The following is a 16,179-nucleotide window of genomic DNA, read 5'->3' on the forward strand; positions in this document are numbered from 1 at the left end:
AGTAGATAAAATATAAGACTGGTATCAGGGAAATCTGGGTTGATATCTCAGCCTCAACATTTACTAGCTATTATGACCATGTAAAACTCTTTTCACCTCTTCAGGCTTTAATCTCATATGTAAGATGAGGATAAATGACATGCTCAATATGCAATATAGATGATTAAAGATCAAATGTAATGAAGCACATTCAATGCTTTGTAAGCCTAAAAGTACATTATAAACATCAACTACTGATATTACTCAAATTGAATAAGGACATTCTATTGGCTGTTCCTTTAAATGACAGGTTTCCTGGAATTTAAAATCCAAGTAAGTATAAAATAAAGACATTTAGTAAAATCACTATGAGTTGCCACTCCCCAGTTCTATTTCAGCCAGACTGGACAGCTGCATCCTAGGCAAGATTAGTAAGAATGTGAGATTCTTATGGGCATTTGAGTTTTCTTTTCAACATGAACCAATCAGCCTCCAAATTCTTTGAAAATAGGAGCTAACAAGTCTTTTTCTTTTAAGTGTGCAGCTTAAAGAATGAGCAGATAGAATTAAAAGTAGCTATTTTCTGATCATCACTTTATCAGATCAAATAAGCCAAACAACTAAAAATTATATTTAAAAAAATTCACACATCTTTCTTCTAAAGAATTAGAAACATTTTTAAAGTTCTCACCACCTATCTTCAGATAAAAGAGCTATAGGACATAAAACTAGAAATGATTTTACAATAACTAATTTGTCTTATTTAACAGATGAAGAAAGAAAAATACAGAAGAGAAATAAATATTCAAGTAGTTAAATGATTATAAAGTAAAGATAGCTACCACATGGTAAGTTTTATCTTCAAATTTAGCTTCATTTATTAGAATACTAATTGAATGTGGCTAAACATTGCTTAATATTAGCAAAGTGGACCAAAAAGGTATTCAATTATTTAGCAAAAATTTAATGAGTGCCCATACTATGGTGTTTAACACTGATTGATAGTAAAACTTACTCCTTTGCCTTCCAAAAACTTAAAATTAGTAGTGTATACACACACACACACACACACACGACAAGGCAAACTATAAGTTCCACAAAAGTTAGGAAACATGTTGAATTCATAAAGATCACATCCATTAGGTAACAGTTCATAGGGAGAGTCTATTTGAAGGAATGAACTGGATATTATATGAAAAGAGAGTAAGCAAAAATGTTACAGAGAAAAGACTAGAAAAATGACTAGAGGGATCTGAATCAGAACAAAGACTCTGAGCTTAATTTAGTAGACAATTTGGTTAGAAAGGGGGAAGAAGAACGAAGTTTGGGACCAAAGGTTCTTAACCAGGGATCCAGGGACATCAAGTGTTTCATGGATAAAATTCAAGAGATTCACGAACTTGAAAGGGGAAAAAATATTATATATTTTAACTAACTTCTAACTGAAAATTCATTATTTTTTTCACTTATTTAAAAACATAATTATGAGAATGAATCCATGAGTTTTACAAGAATATGAAAGGGGTCCATGATCTCAAAAAAGATTAAGAACTCCTATTTTAGATCACCAGAATAATGATCAGAAGTGTTACAGATAAACTTGACATTAGAAAGGAGAAGAAAAGGTCTAAAGGCAAAAAGGGTATCAATATGTGTATAGTTTATGTGTTTTATTCCCCTCACTAGATCATCAATCTCATGAGAAGCCTAGAATATCAACAAATAAATAGGAGAGTGTTCTTGATATTATAAGTGTCAAAAAGCTTGCTAAATTGAATTAAATTAGGGCAGCGAAGTGGTACAGTGGATAGAACACCAGCCCTGAAGTCAGGAAGACCTGAATTCAAATCTGGTCTCAGACACTTAACATTTCCTAGCTGTGTGACCCTGGGCCAGTCAAAACCCCAATTGCCTCAAAAAAAAAAAAAAAAAAAAAAAAGCAAATTTAATTAAACTGAAAAAGGGAGGTGAAAGCAATGACAGTTTGCAGTAGTATACTGGTATAAATGGAATGGAGGAGACCAAATGAAACAAATTACTAGATATGGGGGCAAGGGAAAAGGAAGATCTGGTATACGACATACAATAATGAGCTAGAGTTTTGAACAGGTAAGAGCTCTGGGTGCTAATGGAGATATTCAGAATACAGTTAATGTGCAGCTAGAAGTCTTGAAAGGGAAGAACTAAAATAAATAAATGCAACCAGTGAAGTAAATAGTTCTTTGAAGGAGAGTACAGAAAGAACAAAAAACAAGCAGGGAGAAGACAGACGCTCTGAGGCAGAAATTAGCAATGAATTACCACAACCAGAGAACTTCAGTAAAAGAAGTGAAAGCAAAATCCTTCCCCTCCATCCAAAAAAGAGGGGAAGGGCAACAGTGTCAAATGAAAGTCTCCACATGTGGTTCAGGAATTTCTGGGGGTCTCCAGAGACCCTTTTATTTTCAGCATGATACTAAGATATTTTATTTGTGTTGCATTAAATATCTATAGATATAATCCACATAAACAAAAAAATCTTCAATTTTTTTTTAAAAGTGTAACTGGATCCAACGATCAAAAAAGTTTGAGAACCACTAATATAGAGAAAAAGCAAGGAAGAAGAGAACTGAGAAAATATTTCTGGATGTGTTAATCAGGAAGGTCACACTAATGAAGTTTGAGAAGGCAATTTCAATCAACTGGCAAGAAAATAAAGTGGTATTGCAAACTATTAATGAATGAGAGCTGAGTAAGTTGAAATAGTAAATAATTCTTTTAAGAAGTCTTGTGAAAAAAGGGAAGGAAGGAGAAGCTTCTATGTAGTTTAATAATTTTAGTGACAGGATAATGTTAGTTTCTTTTTTAGGATAGTGAGAATATAAGTAACAACTAGTAGAAATTGAGAAAATAATGAGAAAAGATTTCTGAATAAAATGGGAGCAAATAAAATAAAAAGCATTTCAGGAATCATCAATCTTGTCAAAGAAAAAAGACTTTAAAAAAATTTATTCTTACAGGAATGAAAGAAGTCACGTTAAAATACAGAAAAAAAAATTAGTGAAGATTAGTAAAACTGAAATGTATATTGGATGATCTGGATCTAAAGAAAAATTTCTACTGAGAATAAGAACAAAAGTATGATGTGTGATTGGGAAGAAAAGGGCTATGGATCAAAATGATTGAACAGAATACATTCAAATATAAGGAGATGTGGAAGATATAGATCGACAATTCTAAATAACAATAATGTCAGTGTCTAGGTGAACTAGAATTAACTTAAAGAAGAGTAATTGAAAGAGCAGAATATTAAAATGTTCCTAAACCTTTGGTATGTGTTGAATTCACCAAGAATAATGCAAACAGGGTGGCCTAGTGGATAAATTGCTGTTTTAGGTCAGGAAGAAGAGTTCAAATCCTGCCTCCATAATTACAAGCACTATGATTCTGAGCAAGTCAATTAACCTCTCTTTGACTCATTTTCCTTATCTATAAAATGTGAATTGTAATAGCAATTCCCTAATTGAATTTTTCTAAGGATCAAATGAAATTTAAAAATCTAAAAATAACTAAATGTCATTGCTGTTATTGTTGTCAGGGGGAACATATAAGTGAAGTGCCAAAGCCATGAAGTAAAATAGGAGTGTGTCACAGAAATCATAAGACAATGATGACAAAAATGACAAATGGTTTCATAGATGGCATGGACTTCAAAATGGAAGAGATCACTCGAGTGATACTAGTGGCAAGATAGTTTCTAAGAGGCAAGAACAATACAAAGGTTGTCCCTACTCCACAAAGAAGAGAGAGATATTAAAGATAAAGGGGTTTCTTCAACACAAAACAGAACTCCAAATTTTCAATGATCAGTCATAACAATATACAGTATTATCAACTCTGTAACATAAAAACGAGAATAGGAACTTAGTCCATATTTTACGAATCACAAAAACAGCAATAATCATGAAAATACAATTAAATTTGAGAAAAGTAACAGAAATTATGAAAGATGTTGCTTAGAAATTCTAAAGATGTGTTCCCTCAATAAAGAAATATGGTATTAGATTTTTTTGGCCAAGGCAACTAGGGTTAAGTGACTTGCCCAAGATGTCACACAGCTAGGAAGTGTTAAGTGTCTGAGGACAGATTTGTATTCAGATCTTCCTGACTTCAGCACTGGTGTTCTATCTACTGCACCACCTAGCTGATTCATAAGATTTTTTCTTTCCCCCAAAATAATGGCAATTTAATATGCTCTAATTATTTTTAAAATTTGGCTACTATAAAATATTTTAAATTTAGAATAAAAACAGTATGGCTTATCAATATTAATTGATCCTCATAATCCCTTATAAGAAGCAAAAAGAACTAGAGCAGGAATTCTTAACCTTTTTGTGTGTGTCATAAACTCACAGCAGTCTGAAGGACACAGACCTCCTCAGAATATTTTAAATACGTAAAACAGATAAGCATTACAAAAAAAACAAATTATATTAAAATAAAAGTTACCAAAACAGTTTTTTCCCCCCCCAAAAAAATCAAGTTCTCCAATGCATGTTAAGAAATCCTAAACAAGAGAGAGTTCAAAGACCGGCAGTTTACAAGCACTAGCTAGTTCACTTACTCACTTACTGGCTGTGTGTTTCTAAGGCAAACTGAAAATTACTTAACCTCTCGGAAACCTGATTTTTTTATCTATAAAGTGAGGGTATTATTATGCTAACTTCACAATTGTAAATGGGATTCAATGTGTTAAGTGATTTATAAATATAAACAAAGTTAGATAAGAAAGAGTAGTATTTAACAAAGGAGATGGACAAATACATTCATATTTCATGAATTAAGTATAAATACATAGATTAAAGACTTGGTTCCTCTTCTTTCATTTCATCTCAACAAAATTTTTGAATATTCTAGGAAGAGAACACAACATAATTGTGGAGAAAATACCCAAAGGAATAAGTTAGCTTTGTGTTCCTTAACAAAAATGTATTAACTTTGTCCAGGGTAAAAATAATACTAGGAAAAAAATGGATTCCCTGACTTAGGTAGGTAGGTCATAATTTCTAGTAAGAAAGAATGAGATAACACTTTGGGGTATTTGGTGATAAAGAGACACTCTTAGAAAAGAGAGGCGAAAAGATAAGTGTTTCTCAATACTTTAAAAAAAAATAAAATGATAGTCCAATTCCTAAAATAATGTTTTTTAAATTGTCTTTTTGCAGTTGATACATCCCTAAGACAGATCCAAAGAAAAACAAGTGAAGGTAATGCAAGAGGTAAAATATATATATGTAAAACAGAGCAATAGATAAAGGTAATGTTTATTTTAAAAATATGCAACTGATATTATGTAATGCAAATGATAGGCCATTATCTTGGATCAACTGAAACTTACAGCTGTGCAGAAGTACCCACAACCAGGGCAACACTGATGTTTCACCATTTTCCCTCTGTGATCCTCACATAGCACCAAGAGCTGGACATTGTTTGATGGACGCATCAATTCATATTTAACCACGCTGTTTGTGCACCTGCCCAACTGCAATCACAGCAATAAAAGCAAATTCAATTATAAAGTGATAGTATCAAAAATGCTTTTATTCAATCAATTTAAGCTCCCAAAGGAGCTTAAGAACAAGGAGAAATAAAGACATATTTTGGAATCAAAAAGAATCTTCACAAAAAGAAATTCATCACTTGCTAACCATGAAATAAATGAATTAAAGTATTTCATATGTGACAATACCAGCAACAGACACTACTCAAGCAAATTAACTAAATGAAACAGTCTCTGTGATGCCCTGAAATTATTCCAGTCACAAAATTGTCCTTGATTTCTTATTTTGCATAAATTCAAGAATATACCAAAAAGCATCAAAAGTATGAAGACAAGAGTGAGAATGGTAGAAGACTGGTGTAGGATTTTTTTGGTTTCAGTTCGATTTTTGGCACTTACTGGCTGTGTAGTTTTAAGCAAGTCAGAATTTTTCTGATGATCAAATACGATAATATATGACATAAATTATAAAGTATCATTTAATTTCACTGAGTAATTACATGATACAAAGAGTGAATAGTCTTGTCGCATAGAAAGAGTAAGGTGTAGACAGCAAGAATGTTTCTCTGATACAATTTGCATTTTTGGATGTAATCTCCAAATCAATGAGATCATGAGACCAATTTGCAAATGTGACTGAAACACTGTAAAAATATGAACTATTATTATTTAGAGTCACATAGAAAAATGTTTAAATTAAAAGAATTTCACCACATTTTCCACAGAAGTTACCATTTTAAAGTTAAGTAAAAGCAGACCAACATATAATTTGCCTATTTTGAAAACTAAGCAACTGCTAAAAACTTGTTTTAAAACCTGATAAATGAATCCTCCTTATAAACATTCTACTTTGGGTTATTTTATTTCTTAACTAGTTTTTAAAATTTCCATCACTACTTTTTTAAAAATTCTTTTATTCTCTAAAACCAAAACCATAGTAAATTCTCAGTAACTCCAATTAATTGCAGGGCTCATTAACACAAACTATCTAAAATAGAAGAAATCCTATAAGAAACGATAGCCTCTCTACAGTGCCTGAATTCCAAAGAAGCTTAGCAAGTCCCAGAGAAATATAAATCAATTAGTAAAAAAGTCTAGAAGTGGGGCAGGTAGGTGGCACAGTGGATAGAGCACCATTCTTGAAGTCAGGAGGACCTGAATTTAAAGCTAGCCTCAGACACTTAATGCTTTCTAGCTGTGTGACCGTGGGCAAGTCACTTAACCCCAATTGCCTCAGTTTAAAAAAAAAAAAAAAAAAAGGAAAAAAAAATCTGGAAGCTAAGAGAATGCCCTGGAAGAGCTAGATATAGAAAATCATGACCATTTGTACTAGTGTCTCAGGAATCTAATTTTCCAGTATCTACTTTTTTTTCCCTACAAGTAGACAAAATTTTTGCGACAGCAGCTATTACTGATTTGACTCAAAAATCCAAACATTCAAGTCAAAAGAAATCATATGGTGCTATATATTTAATTGACTAGGCTCAATCAGAATCCAGTCCTGTATTGCCATGGTCAAGCTCCTTACAATTGCTGAAGAAAAATGGAAGAGCTTTAGGAATCAGAGAAATTATCACTTCTCTCTTGGCTATCTTTTTTCCTTAGTTCTCTCTCCTTCAATCCTTCCCATTCACAGAAAGCTGACTAGGAGATTAAGGTGAAATAAAGAAAGTACAATAAAACAATGTTGGGGAGGAAGCTTAGAGACAGCAGAGGCAAAGAAAGCTCAGAGAAAGCAAAAAAAAAAAAAATGGAAGTGGGAAGTCTAGGAAATCTTAAATAATTCATCTTGGGAAGCTGGGATAAAGGAAGGTGGTCAAAAGAACTGATCAAAGGGAAGGAAATAACTACCAGGTCACAAAACTAATCACTAGAGCTTTGGATTTCTTAAGAATCAAGTACCATACATTTATTTAGTGGTGTATAGCATAATCTGAATGTTCTGAGAAAATGAATGACTGCCTGAAATCAAGATTAAATTACCAGGAGAAAATGTATAGGCTGCTGGAGAAAAAAATTTGTGCATGATATGGACTTAGGTAATTGAAAATTAGCTATATCTAGCTAGACTTCTAATTTATTGAAAATAAGAAAACTAACCAAAAAAGCCCCGCTTTCACCTCTAGATTTGACAATAGGACAGATAAGAACCTCACAAAAATACTCATAAGCCTTCACTTATAAAATTACAAAGTACTCATGTATGCATTTTCACACAGCAAATGTTAATTTGCTGTTAAAAAATCTTTCCCTTTTAGAAGTTAATACAGTCAATAAACATTTACTATATACTTATCATATACCAAACACTATGCTAAGTGCTGGGGATATAAAAAAAGACAAAAGAAGATTCTGCTCTTAAGAAATTCACAATCTAATGGAGAAGAAAAGAAGTAAACAAATATATACAAACAGGCTATGTAAAGGGAAAAAGCAGAAGTAACTAAAAGAGAGGAAGCACTAGAGTTAAGAGGTGCTAGGTAAGGATTCCAGTAGAAAATGGGATTTTAGCTAGGATGCAGAAGAAAGTCAGGGAAGCCAGGAGGCAGAGATGAGGAAAGAGAACAATCGGCATATGAGGGATAACAAAAGAAAATGCATAGAGTCAAAAAATGGACTATTTTTGTTCAAGGAAAAGAAAGGAGGCCAGTGTCACTTGAATCAAGTGAAGGGAAGCAAATGTAAGAAGACTAGAAAGGCATTACAAAAATATAATAGAAGTCAAAAACTAATTTTACTTAAGTGGATCTGCATGGAGTTCAATATTATATAACCTTTCCTATATGACATTTTCCTGATTTTCAAAACCCTTGAAGTTGTTACAAAGGAATTTAACACTTCAAAAGCCCATTTTTCTTTTAAAAAAAAAAAAGGAAAAGTTGTGCTTTCTGATGCCAATGTCAACAATTTCCATTTCTTTATGTGTTAGAAAACTATGTAATTTACCTCATTGTCTACACTTTCAGTGGCCATACACTGATTGTTAGCTAAAGTAGTGATCTCACGACTTTTTGGAGTTTCCATCCGACAGCTACAGAGAGGCACTTCCTGAAGGCCATCAATTTCCACTGCTTCAGGACCATTGGATAGACCTATAAAGAAGAAAAAATTTATTAAGATTATATTTCTTGTTTCAGGCTCATTTCAGGTCAATAAAAATGATACTATAAAAATCTACTATTATATAATTACTACTAGCTTTTTTACTGATATATATTTTCATTATGCATCCTCAAAACTATATTTCAGATGACCAACAGGATGATTTCAGAAAGGCCTGGAGAGATATGAACTGATGCTGAGTGAAACGAACAGGGTATTAATGATCAATTCTGATGAACTTGGCCATCTTCAGCAATGAGATGAACCAAATCAGTTCCAATGGAGCAGTAATGAACTGAACCAGCTATGCCCAGTGAAAGAACTCTGGGAGATGACTAAGAACCATTACATTGAATTCCCAATCCCTATATTTTTTGCCCACCTGCATTTTTGATTTCCTTCACAGGCTAATTGTACAATATTTCAGAGTCTGATTCTTTTTGTACAGCAAAATAATGGTTTGGTCATGTATACTTAGTGTGTATCTAATTTATACTGTAATATATTTAACATCTACAGGTCATCCTGCCATCTAGGGAGGGGGTGAGGAGAAGGAAGGGAAAAACTGGAACAAAAGGTTTGGCAATTGTCAGTGCTGTAAAATTACCCATACATATAACTTGTAAATAAAAAGCTATTAAAAAAAATTTTTTTTAAAAACTGTATTTCAGAAAACAAGGCTAACCATTAATTAAAATATTTTAAAAAGGAGGCAAAAAGGTCATAAGAATTGTATAATAATTCAATGAACTTTATAGATAAATCAGCAATTATTCACTGAGTAGTCTCTTATTATCAACTGTGTATGTGGGTTGTGGGGGGTGAGTAAAATGTGGGTGGGGGTGTGTAGATGTGGGCAGTACTTCACTAGAAGCTCTTACTAATAAAGATGTAAAGGAGGGGAAAAAGATTTTTGGATCTGACTTTGATGCTATCTGCAATGATCTGACCTCTAAAAAATTCCCTGATTTTGGCATGAGGTCTCCATCAACCTATTCTAGAAGTATTAAGAATTCTCCTTATTTAAAACTGAACAAAAGGCCTTAGATAAAGATATGCATACATACATACATAGGTGTGTGTCTATGTACATACATATGAGTGGGTGGGTATGCAGTACAAAAAAAAAAAAATTGATTCATGGCCCTTAATTCTGAAAGGATCATTAGCACATCCTAAAGGAAGACTTTGCTCATTGTTGTAGAATCATAAAGATAGGAAAACTTGTTCATTTCATTTAATATTTTTCCCTTTAAAAACCTGAAACATATCATATCAAACAAATATCAAATATTTATTATATAAATCAATATCAATTATAATATTTTAAATTAATATGGTCCCAATCCCAAAACCAAGATAATCTGAGGGAAAAGAAGGAATTCAGGATACAACTAAGGAAAAGAAATTAATGAAGACTCCAGGTACCAATACAGTTTTCTGCTACAGGTTCAAATAAGCAGTAATACAAATGTTCTAGCAAACACCTTGCAGATAGATGCATCTTCATTTCCAATCCCATCTCTCTCAACATGTAGGTATATATGTATGCATATAAGTAGACTATCTATATAGAGATTCTCCAAGAAGTGCAATGATCAAAGAAATGATCAAGTTTCATATCCTCTCTATTTGGTATAAAATATGTACAAAGATAAGGACATCAAGATAAATAACTACTTCAGATATTCAGATCCACTTTTTAATATTCTCATACATCTCTCTTAATTAAATGTAGAGCATGTCTTTCGCTCCTCCCAACTCAAAAAGCATTAAGGATAAAGGATTTCTACTAGGGCTTAGATTAATGATGTCAAGCATGTCTTTGTCAGCAGAGGGGGCCATGCTTCAGTGTATATGGATCCATATGAACATGTGTTTATGGATGGCAGAAGAAACCAAGCTCCATCTCAATATCACCAACTGCTCAAAGTGCCTATAATTTATTCAAATTCCTTATATTCCTTTTGCCATGAAAGAAACCATTATACTATTTTACTGCTTTTCAGGGCTTTAATCAAATTCTATCAAACTCTCACAGATGATTCCAGGACTTTTCTCCATAACCACAGGTTATCTCACATTCATTCCTACCACATTAGTGAAGTTGTTGTCCTAAAGATTACCAGTGACCTTCTATCATATAAAATAGGCTTTTCTCCATCTTCATTTTTTTAGGTTGATCTGAAGTACTTGACACTGGTAGATCATATTCCTTTTAGATATTCTCTCTTCCATATTAAAAAAAAAAAATACCCCATAACCTTGCTTCTCAACTGCTTCTACATCCATCCCTCCTTTCACTGGCACATCATCTTATTCCCAACTCTGCAGTTTATTTTATTTTTATTTATTTCTTAGGAGATGAGGCAATTGAGGTTGTGACTTGCTTACAGTCACACAGTAGTAACTTAACATTTGTTAAGTATCTGAGGCTGGATTTGAATTCAGGTCTTTCTGACATCAGGGCCAGTGCTCTATCCACTGTCCCATCTAGCTGCCCCCAACCTTTTATTTTAAATGTTGCCCAAAAGTTTGTCCTGTATTATATTTACTTTTCCTCTAAGTTTTCTATGACTCTTCTCCCTCATTTTCCCCCAGTTATCAAATACTATTAATTCTACCTCTCCAATGTGTCACACTCATCCCTGACTCTCTATTCCCAAATATACCCCTAATACATAACCATTTGAATAGACTACTGTCAGATTTCTATCATATCTTTTCAACCCTAATCTCTATTTCATCCTTTACAATGCTACTCAAATAGTATTTTTACATATAGATCTGGTCATAGCATTCTCAAAATAATTACAAAATTTCACATTGGGAAGAGACCTTAGTGACATGTAGAATGACCCACTCTTATAAAAGAAACCCCATTACAACACACCTGATAGTCATTCTCCTTTCAAGGTGGTTTGTAATCATTAGTGACTGCTCTTTTAATCTGGCCAATAAACTTTGCCTGAATCAATGTAATTCTACTATCATCTAGCCCACAACAAAAAATAATAAAAAATGTCAATGACTACTGAGTAAAATTTTAAATTCTTTTCTAGTATCCTCACACACTCTGCTTGAACTTGAACTGCAATCTACCCTCCACACAGGTCTAGTATATTCTTCTTCAGTTCTGTTCCATTTCTTAGGCAGTATTCAGTGTCTGTAATTTCCTTCCTCTTCTTCATTGGTTGAAATTCCTTTTCTTTTGAAGTCTGACACTTCACTTCCTCCAGGAAGCTTTTCCTGAATCTATCCCTTCCACAGCATATTTTTGGTCCTCACACTACTACTACATGTTTATCTAATCTTCCTACTAGACTAAAGGTTACTTAGTGTAAAAACCACATCAACTAATTAGTGTCTATTCTGGTGCTTTCAGCATAGAAATCCAAATAGAATAGGCACGTGACAAATGTTTGCTGAATGAATGAGAGAATGTTAGTGTTAATTTTCACCTAATAAACCATTTTTCATAGGATCAAAAGAAGGTTACCAGAAGATAATCTAATCCAACCAACTTCATTTTAGAGATAAAAATATAGAAATAATAACTGTTATCATTAAAATTATTATTAGTGATAGCTAGCATTTATATAGTGGTTTGTTTTTACATTCAGAGAGAGAGAGAGAGAGAGAGAGAGAGAGAGAGAGAGAGAGAGAGAGTGAGTGTGTGAGTGTGTGATATCTCACTTAATCCTGCAACAACCCTGGGAGATAGAAACCATTATTAACCATTATTATTCCCATCTTACAGACACAGAAATTTTAAGGCATGTAGCAGTTAAGTGACAAGGCTCTTTGGTCTCAGAGGTTTGATTTGAACTGACTCTAAGTCCAGAAGTCCACCGAAGCACCTAGCTGAGGCCAAGGAGAGTAAATGACTTGCCCAAAGTCACAGTCAGAGGAAGGCTAGGAACTCTGGGAGAATGATGTTCCCTATGACCTCTTCCACTTTACCAAGATGCTTCTGTCCTTTAATAAATAAGCAAACAAAGTTACACTGCTAGTTAGTTGACAAGCAATTGGGATTCTCTTGAACATCATAAATACTGAAGAGAAGGTTTAGATAAGAAGTTTTATTTATCTGTATTACTTGATTATCTGTGTGTGTTATTCTTTTCTTTTTTGCTGAGGCAACTGGGGTTAATTGACTTGCCCAGGATCACACAGCTAGGAAGTATTAAGTATCTGAGATTAGATTTGAACTCAGGTCCTCCTGACTTCAGGGATACTAGCTGCCCCTAGGTGTATGTTATTCTTCATGTATTTTTTTGATTCAAAGCTAAGACTGAGAAATAACTGAGATGTTCCCATTTCAGAAAGATTATTTGTCCCTCTCACTAACATCTTCAAATTGGAATCCAATCCTCAAGAACAGCCACACACTTGACTGTAAAGAAACATTCAATTGGCCATGTCCAAGATATATATTTATCAATTTATAGAAAGTCCATTACTTATTTTTGTCAGTAGGTAAATAAGCATGAACCTGGTGAAACTGTATGGGGGCATTGTATTGATCAGAGTTCTTAAGATTTTTAAAGTTATTTGTCTTTACTTTTATCGATTCCCAATTCTGCTCACTTCACTCTGTATCAATTCATTTAAGTGCTCCCAACTTTCTTTAATATTGTTCCCTCCTGTCAGTATTTCATTAATTCATATATAGTATTTTTATCCAGCCTTTCCAAAAACGATATGCACTTCCCCTTAATTTCCAATTCTTTGCAATCCCCTCCAAAAAAGCTGCTATATTTTTGTATATATAGGTTTCTTTTTGATTTTCTTTGATCTCTTTGGATGGTTTAGTAATGGAATTATTAGATCAAAAATATGCATAACATAACTTTTTAGTAATAATTCCAAGTTGCTTTCAAGAATGATCATGCCAATTCAGAGTTCCAGAGTTCAACAGTACATTGGTCAATCTTTTCCCCTAAAACTCTTAAAATTTGTGTATCCTTTTTTTGGTCAATTGTGCCAATCTGATAGATATGAGATAGAACTGAGGGTTGATTTAATCTGCATTTTCCTAATTAGTAATTTGGAACATTTTTTCATATCACCATTAATTGGATTTCTTCCTTCAAAAACTGATTCCACATATATTTTGATAATTTGCCAAATAGGGAATGGGTCTTATTTTTATAATGTAGAATTACATATGTGTATACACATACATATATAATACTTGTATATGAATGTGTGTAGGTTATACCTTAGAAATGAGACAGGAAAGAGGATTCTAAATTGGAGTAAACTTAGGTCTTGTGTTTTACAAATAACTTGATAACTGTATTTCAAATTGGTTTCCTTTTCTAATTCTATGCATTCTATTTTATGTATTTAAATATATTATCTTAATGGGGTTCAAAATGCCAGTCGTTCAAGTCACAAAAAAGATGGAAGAATCCCTGCTCTAAAGCCTTTGCTTTCACCCCATTTAATATCAAATAATCTTAAAATGCCAAACTGGTAGGGACACCTCCCCATACTGTCATTTCTCCTTGTATGGATGGATAAACTAAAGACTAGAGAGAACAGCTGATTTACTTAAAGTAACACTATGAATTATATGCAAAGCAGGACTAGAAAATTTTCTGTATTATGCAATTTGAGTATCTGGCTATTTGCCCAAAAATAATCTGAAAGGAAAAAAACTTATTTTCTTTTTATTAAATCTACATCTTATTGTAGTGGTGATTTTTTTCATGTATAAGTTGTACTAGATAGTCTTTTCTTTTGTGATTTGGTGAGCTGCATAGAATAGAGCAGCAATGTTTGTTCTATGGGTCATGGTTCCATTTACTGCATCCAGATCTGGGGCAAGCAGTAAAGGTATTTGAGAAAGTTCAGGAGACAAATAGAATTTTGCTTCCTATAAGCTTGCTGACAGATTTAGGTCCTATTAAGGAGTTTTTATTTTGATATATGACTTAAAATATAATTTTTAAAAATTCAAAAGCATTTTAAAAGCAAGTTATTTTAAAGCCTTTAAAGTGATAACTCATCAAATAACTGTTAAAATACATATGGAGTCACATAAAAATGTTACTTGTGAAATCAGCGATATTAATGATAAGACCTAACATTTTCTGCTATATTTCACAAAGATTCTTTAAGAATAAAAATCATAATATAACACTCACAAGATCCTTATCAATCATTTGTTATTTCTGAATGATATTATTATTAGAGAGCATGTGGCATGCTATATAATTGTCCTTGAAATTAAGATTAGTTTAAGTCGCACTTCTGACATTTACTGTGAATTGGAAGCCTGAGAAATTTATCTTATCTTTGAACCCCAGAACACTGGTAAGACCCTAAGTTATAGAGTAGTTAGCTGCCAGTCTTCATTAGTAGTTCTCTACTAATTAAGAGTTCTCTAACCAAAGAAATAACAGATCCAGTTCTATCCTCAAAGGGTAAGAAAGAGTTCACCTATGAGAAACTTGATGCAGACACAACTCGAATAACTTTTCTAAAATGATTGCATAAAATCAGAGATAAGTCTGAAAAGATCAAAAAGTCTGATCAACTCTAGAATCTGACTCTGTGGGTATGGTCAAGGATTCCCAATATTAGCTCTCCAGTGATCAATTCAAATAATCAATTCAAATGAGATGAACTAAAGATATTAACAAAAAGAGGCAAATTTGATCTCATCATTATCACTGAGACTTAGGTAAAATGAAATCTGTGAGTGGAATAAGTCTATAAAAATGTGTGCCTTATTCATAAGAAACAGGATAAATTAAGTGAAATGAGATAACTTTGTCCAGATATTACCAATACAAAGAAATAACAGACAGCATCTGAATGAAGATTTACTGAGGCAGAAATAGGAGTAATACAACCGACTACCTAGAGAGAAAAAAAAAAAATAGAAGAGGAATTTAGGAACAAATTTTGAGCTTGATTCAGAGTGATGAGAGATTTCAATTTTGCAAACATCTGCTGGAACTTTTTCTGGCAAAAGAAGAACAGATATGTTCCTAACTTAATGATGATTTTACCCATCAAAAGACAGAGGAATCAGAGAAGGGGAAAATCTAGTTAGGATCTTATTCTTACTAATAAGAGAAACTGATTATAAGTCCAAGTCCAATGCATGTTAATCTATCACAGATATTTGATAGTGGATTTCAAGAAAGCTAACAACAGTCATATCACACATTCTGGATTTTCAGAGAAAAGGTTTCAAAGTATTCACAAAAATCATGGCTAGAATCCCATGATTTAAAATTTCAGAGTAAGATCAGTAAAAAGGAATAAGAAGTTTCCAAGAATGAAATGCTGAAGACACAAAGTGAAACAATTCCAACCAAAAAAAAAAAAAAATACAAAAAAAAAGGGCAAAGGAGGTATTATTAAGAGTTCAACAGATATACAAGAATTGAATAGTGCTGGGAATGCTAAGGACAAAGAGGAAAGCCAAGAAAAAAAATAAAAAATTTTGATTTAAAAAAAATCTATATTTGAAAAGAAGAGAATGAAGAAAGAGGTTAGATCCATATTCAGGGTAAATGGGACAATGAAAATTGCTAACA

At 32.8% G+C, this 16,179-nt stretch overlaps 1 protein-coding gene across 9 annotated transcripts in view; it reads right to left on the reverse strand.

Moving 5' to 3' along the window:
* The window catches only part of EHMT1 (euchromatic histone lysine methyltransferase 1), a 281,129-nt gene that overhangs the window by 103,905 nt on the left and 161,045 nt on the right, over window positions 1-16,179 (reverse strand). For all 9 annotated transcript variants that reach the window (XM_051976841.1, XM_051976843.1, XM_051976840.1 and 6 more), the window contains 2 exons: window positions 8,465-8,610; window positions 5,357-5,500 (listed from right to left, as the gene is read on the reverse strand). In XM_051976841.1, the coding sequence (XP_051832801.1) occupies window positions 5,357-5,500; window positions 8,465-8,610 (290 nt within the window). The remainder of the gene's footprint in view (window positions 1-5,356; window positions 5,501-8,464; window positions 8,611-16,179) is intronic.

Source organism: Antechinus flavipes, chromosome 2, assembly GCF_016432865.1.
Source record: "Antechinus flavipes isolate AdamAnt ecotype Samford, QLD, Australia chromosome 2, AdamAnt_v2, whole genome shotgun sequence".
Classification (NCBI taxonomy): domain Eukaryota; kingdom Metazoa; phylum Chordata; class Mammalia; order Dasyuromorphia; family Dasyuridae; genus Antechinus; species Antechinus flavipes.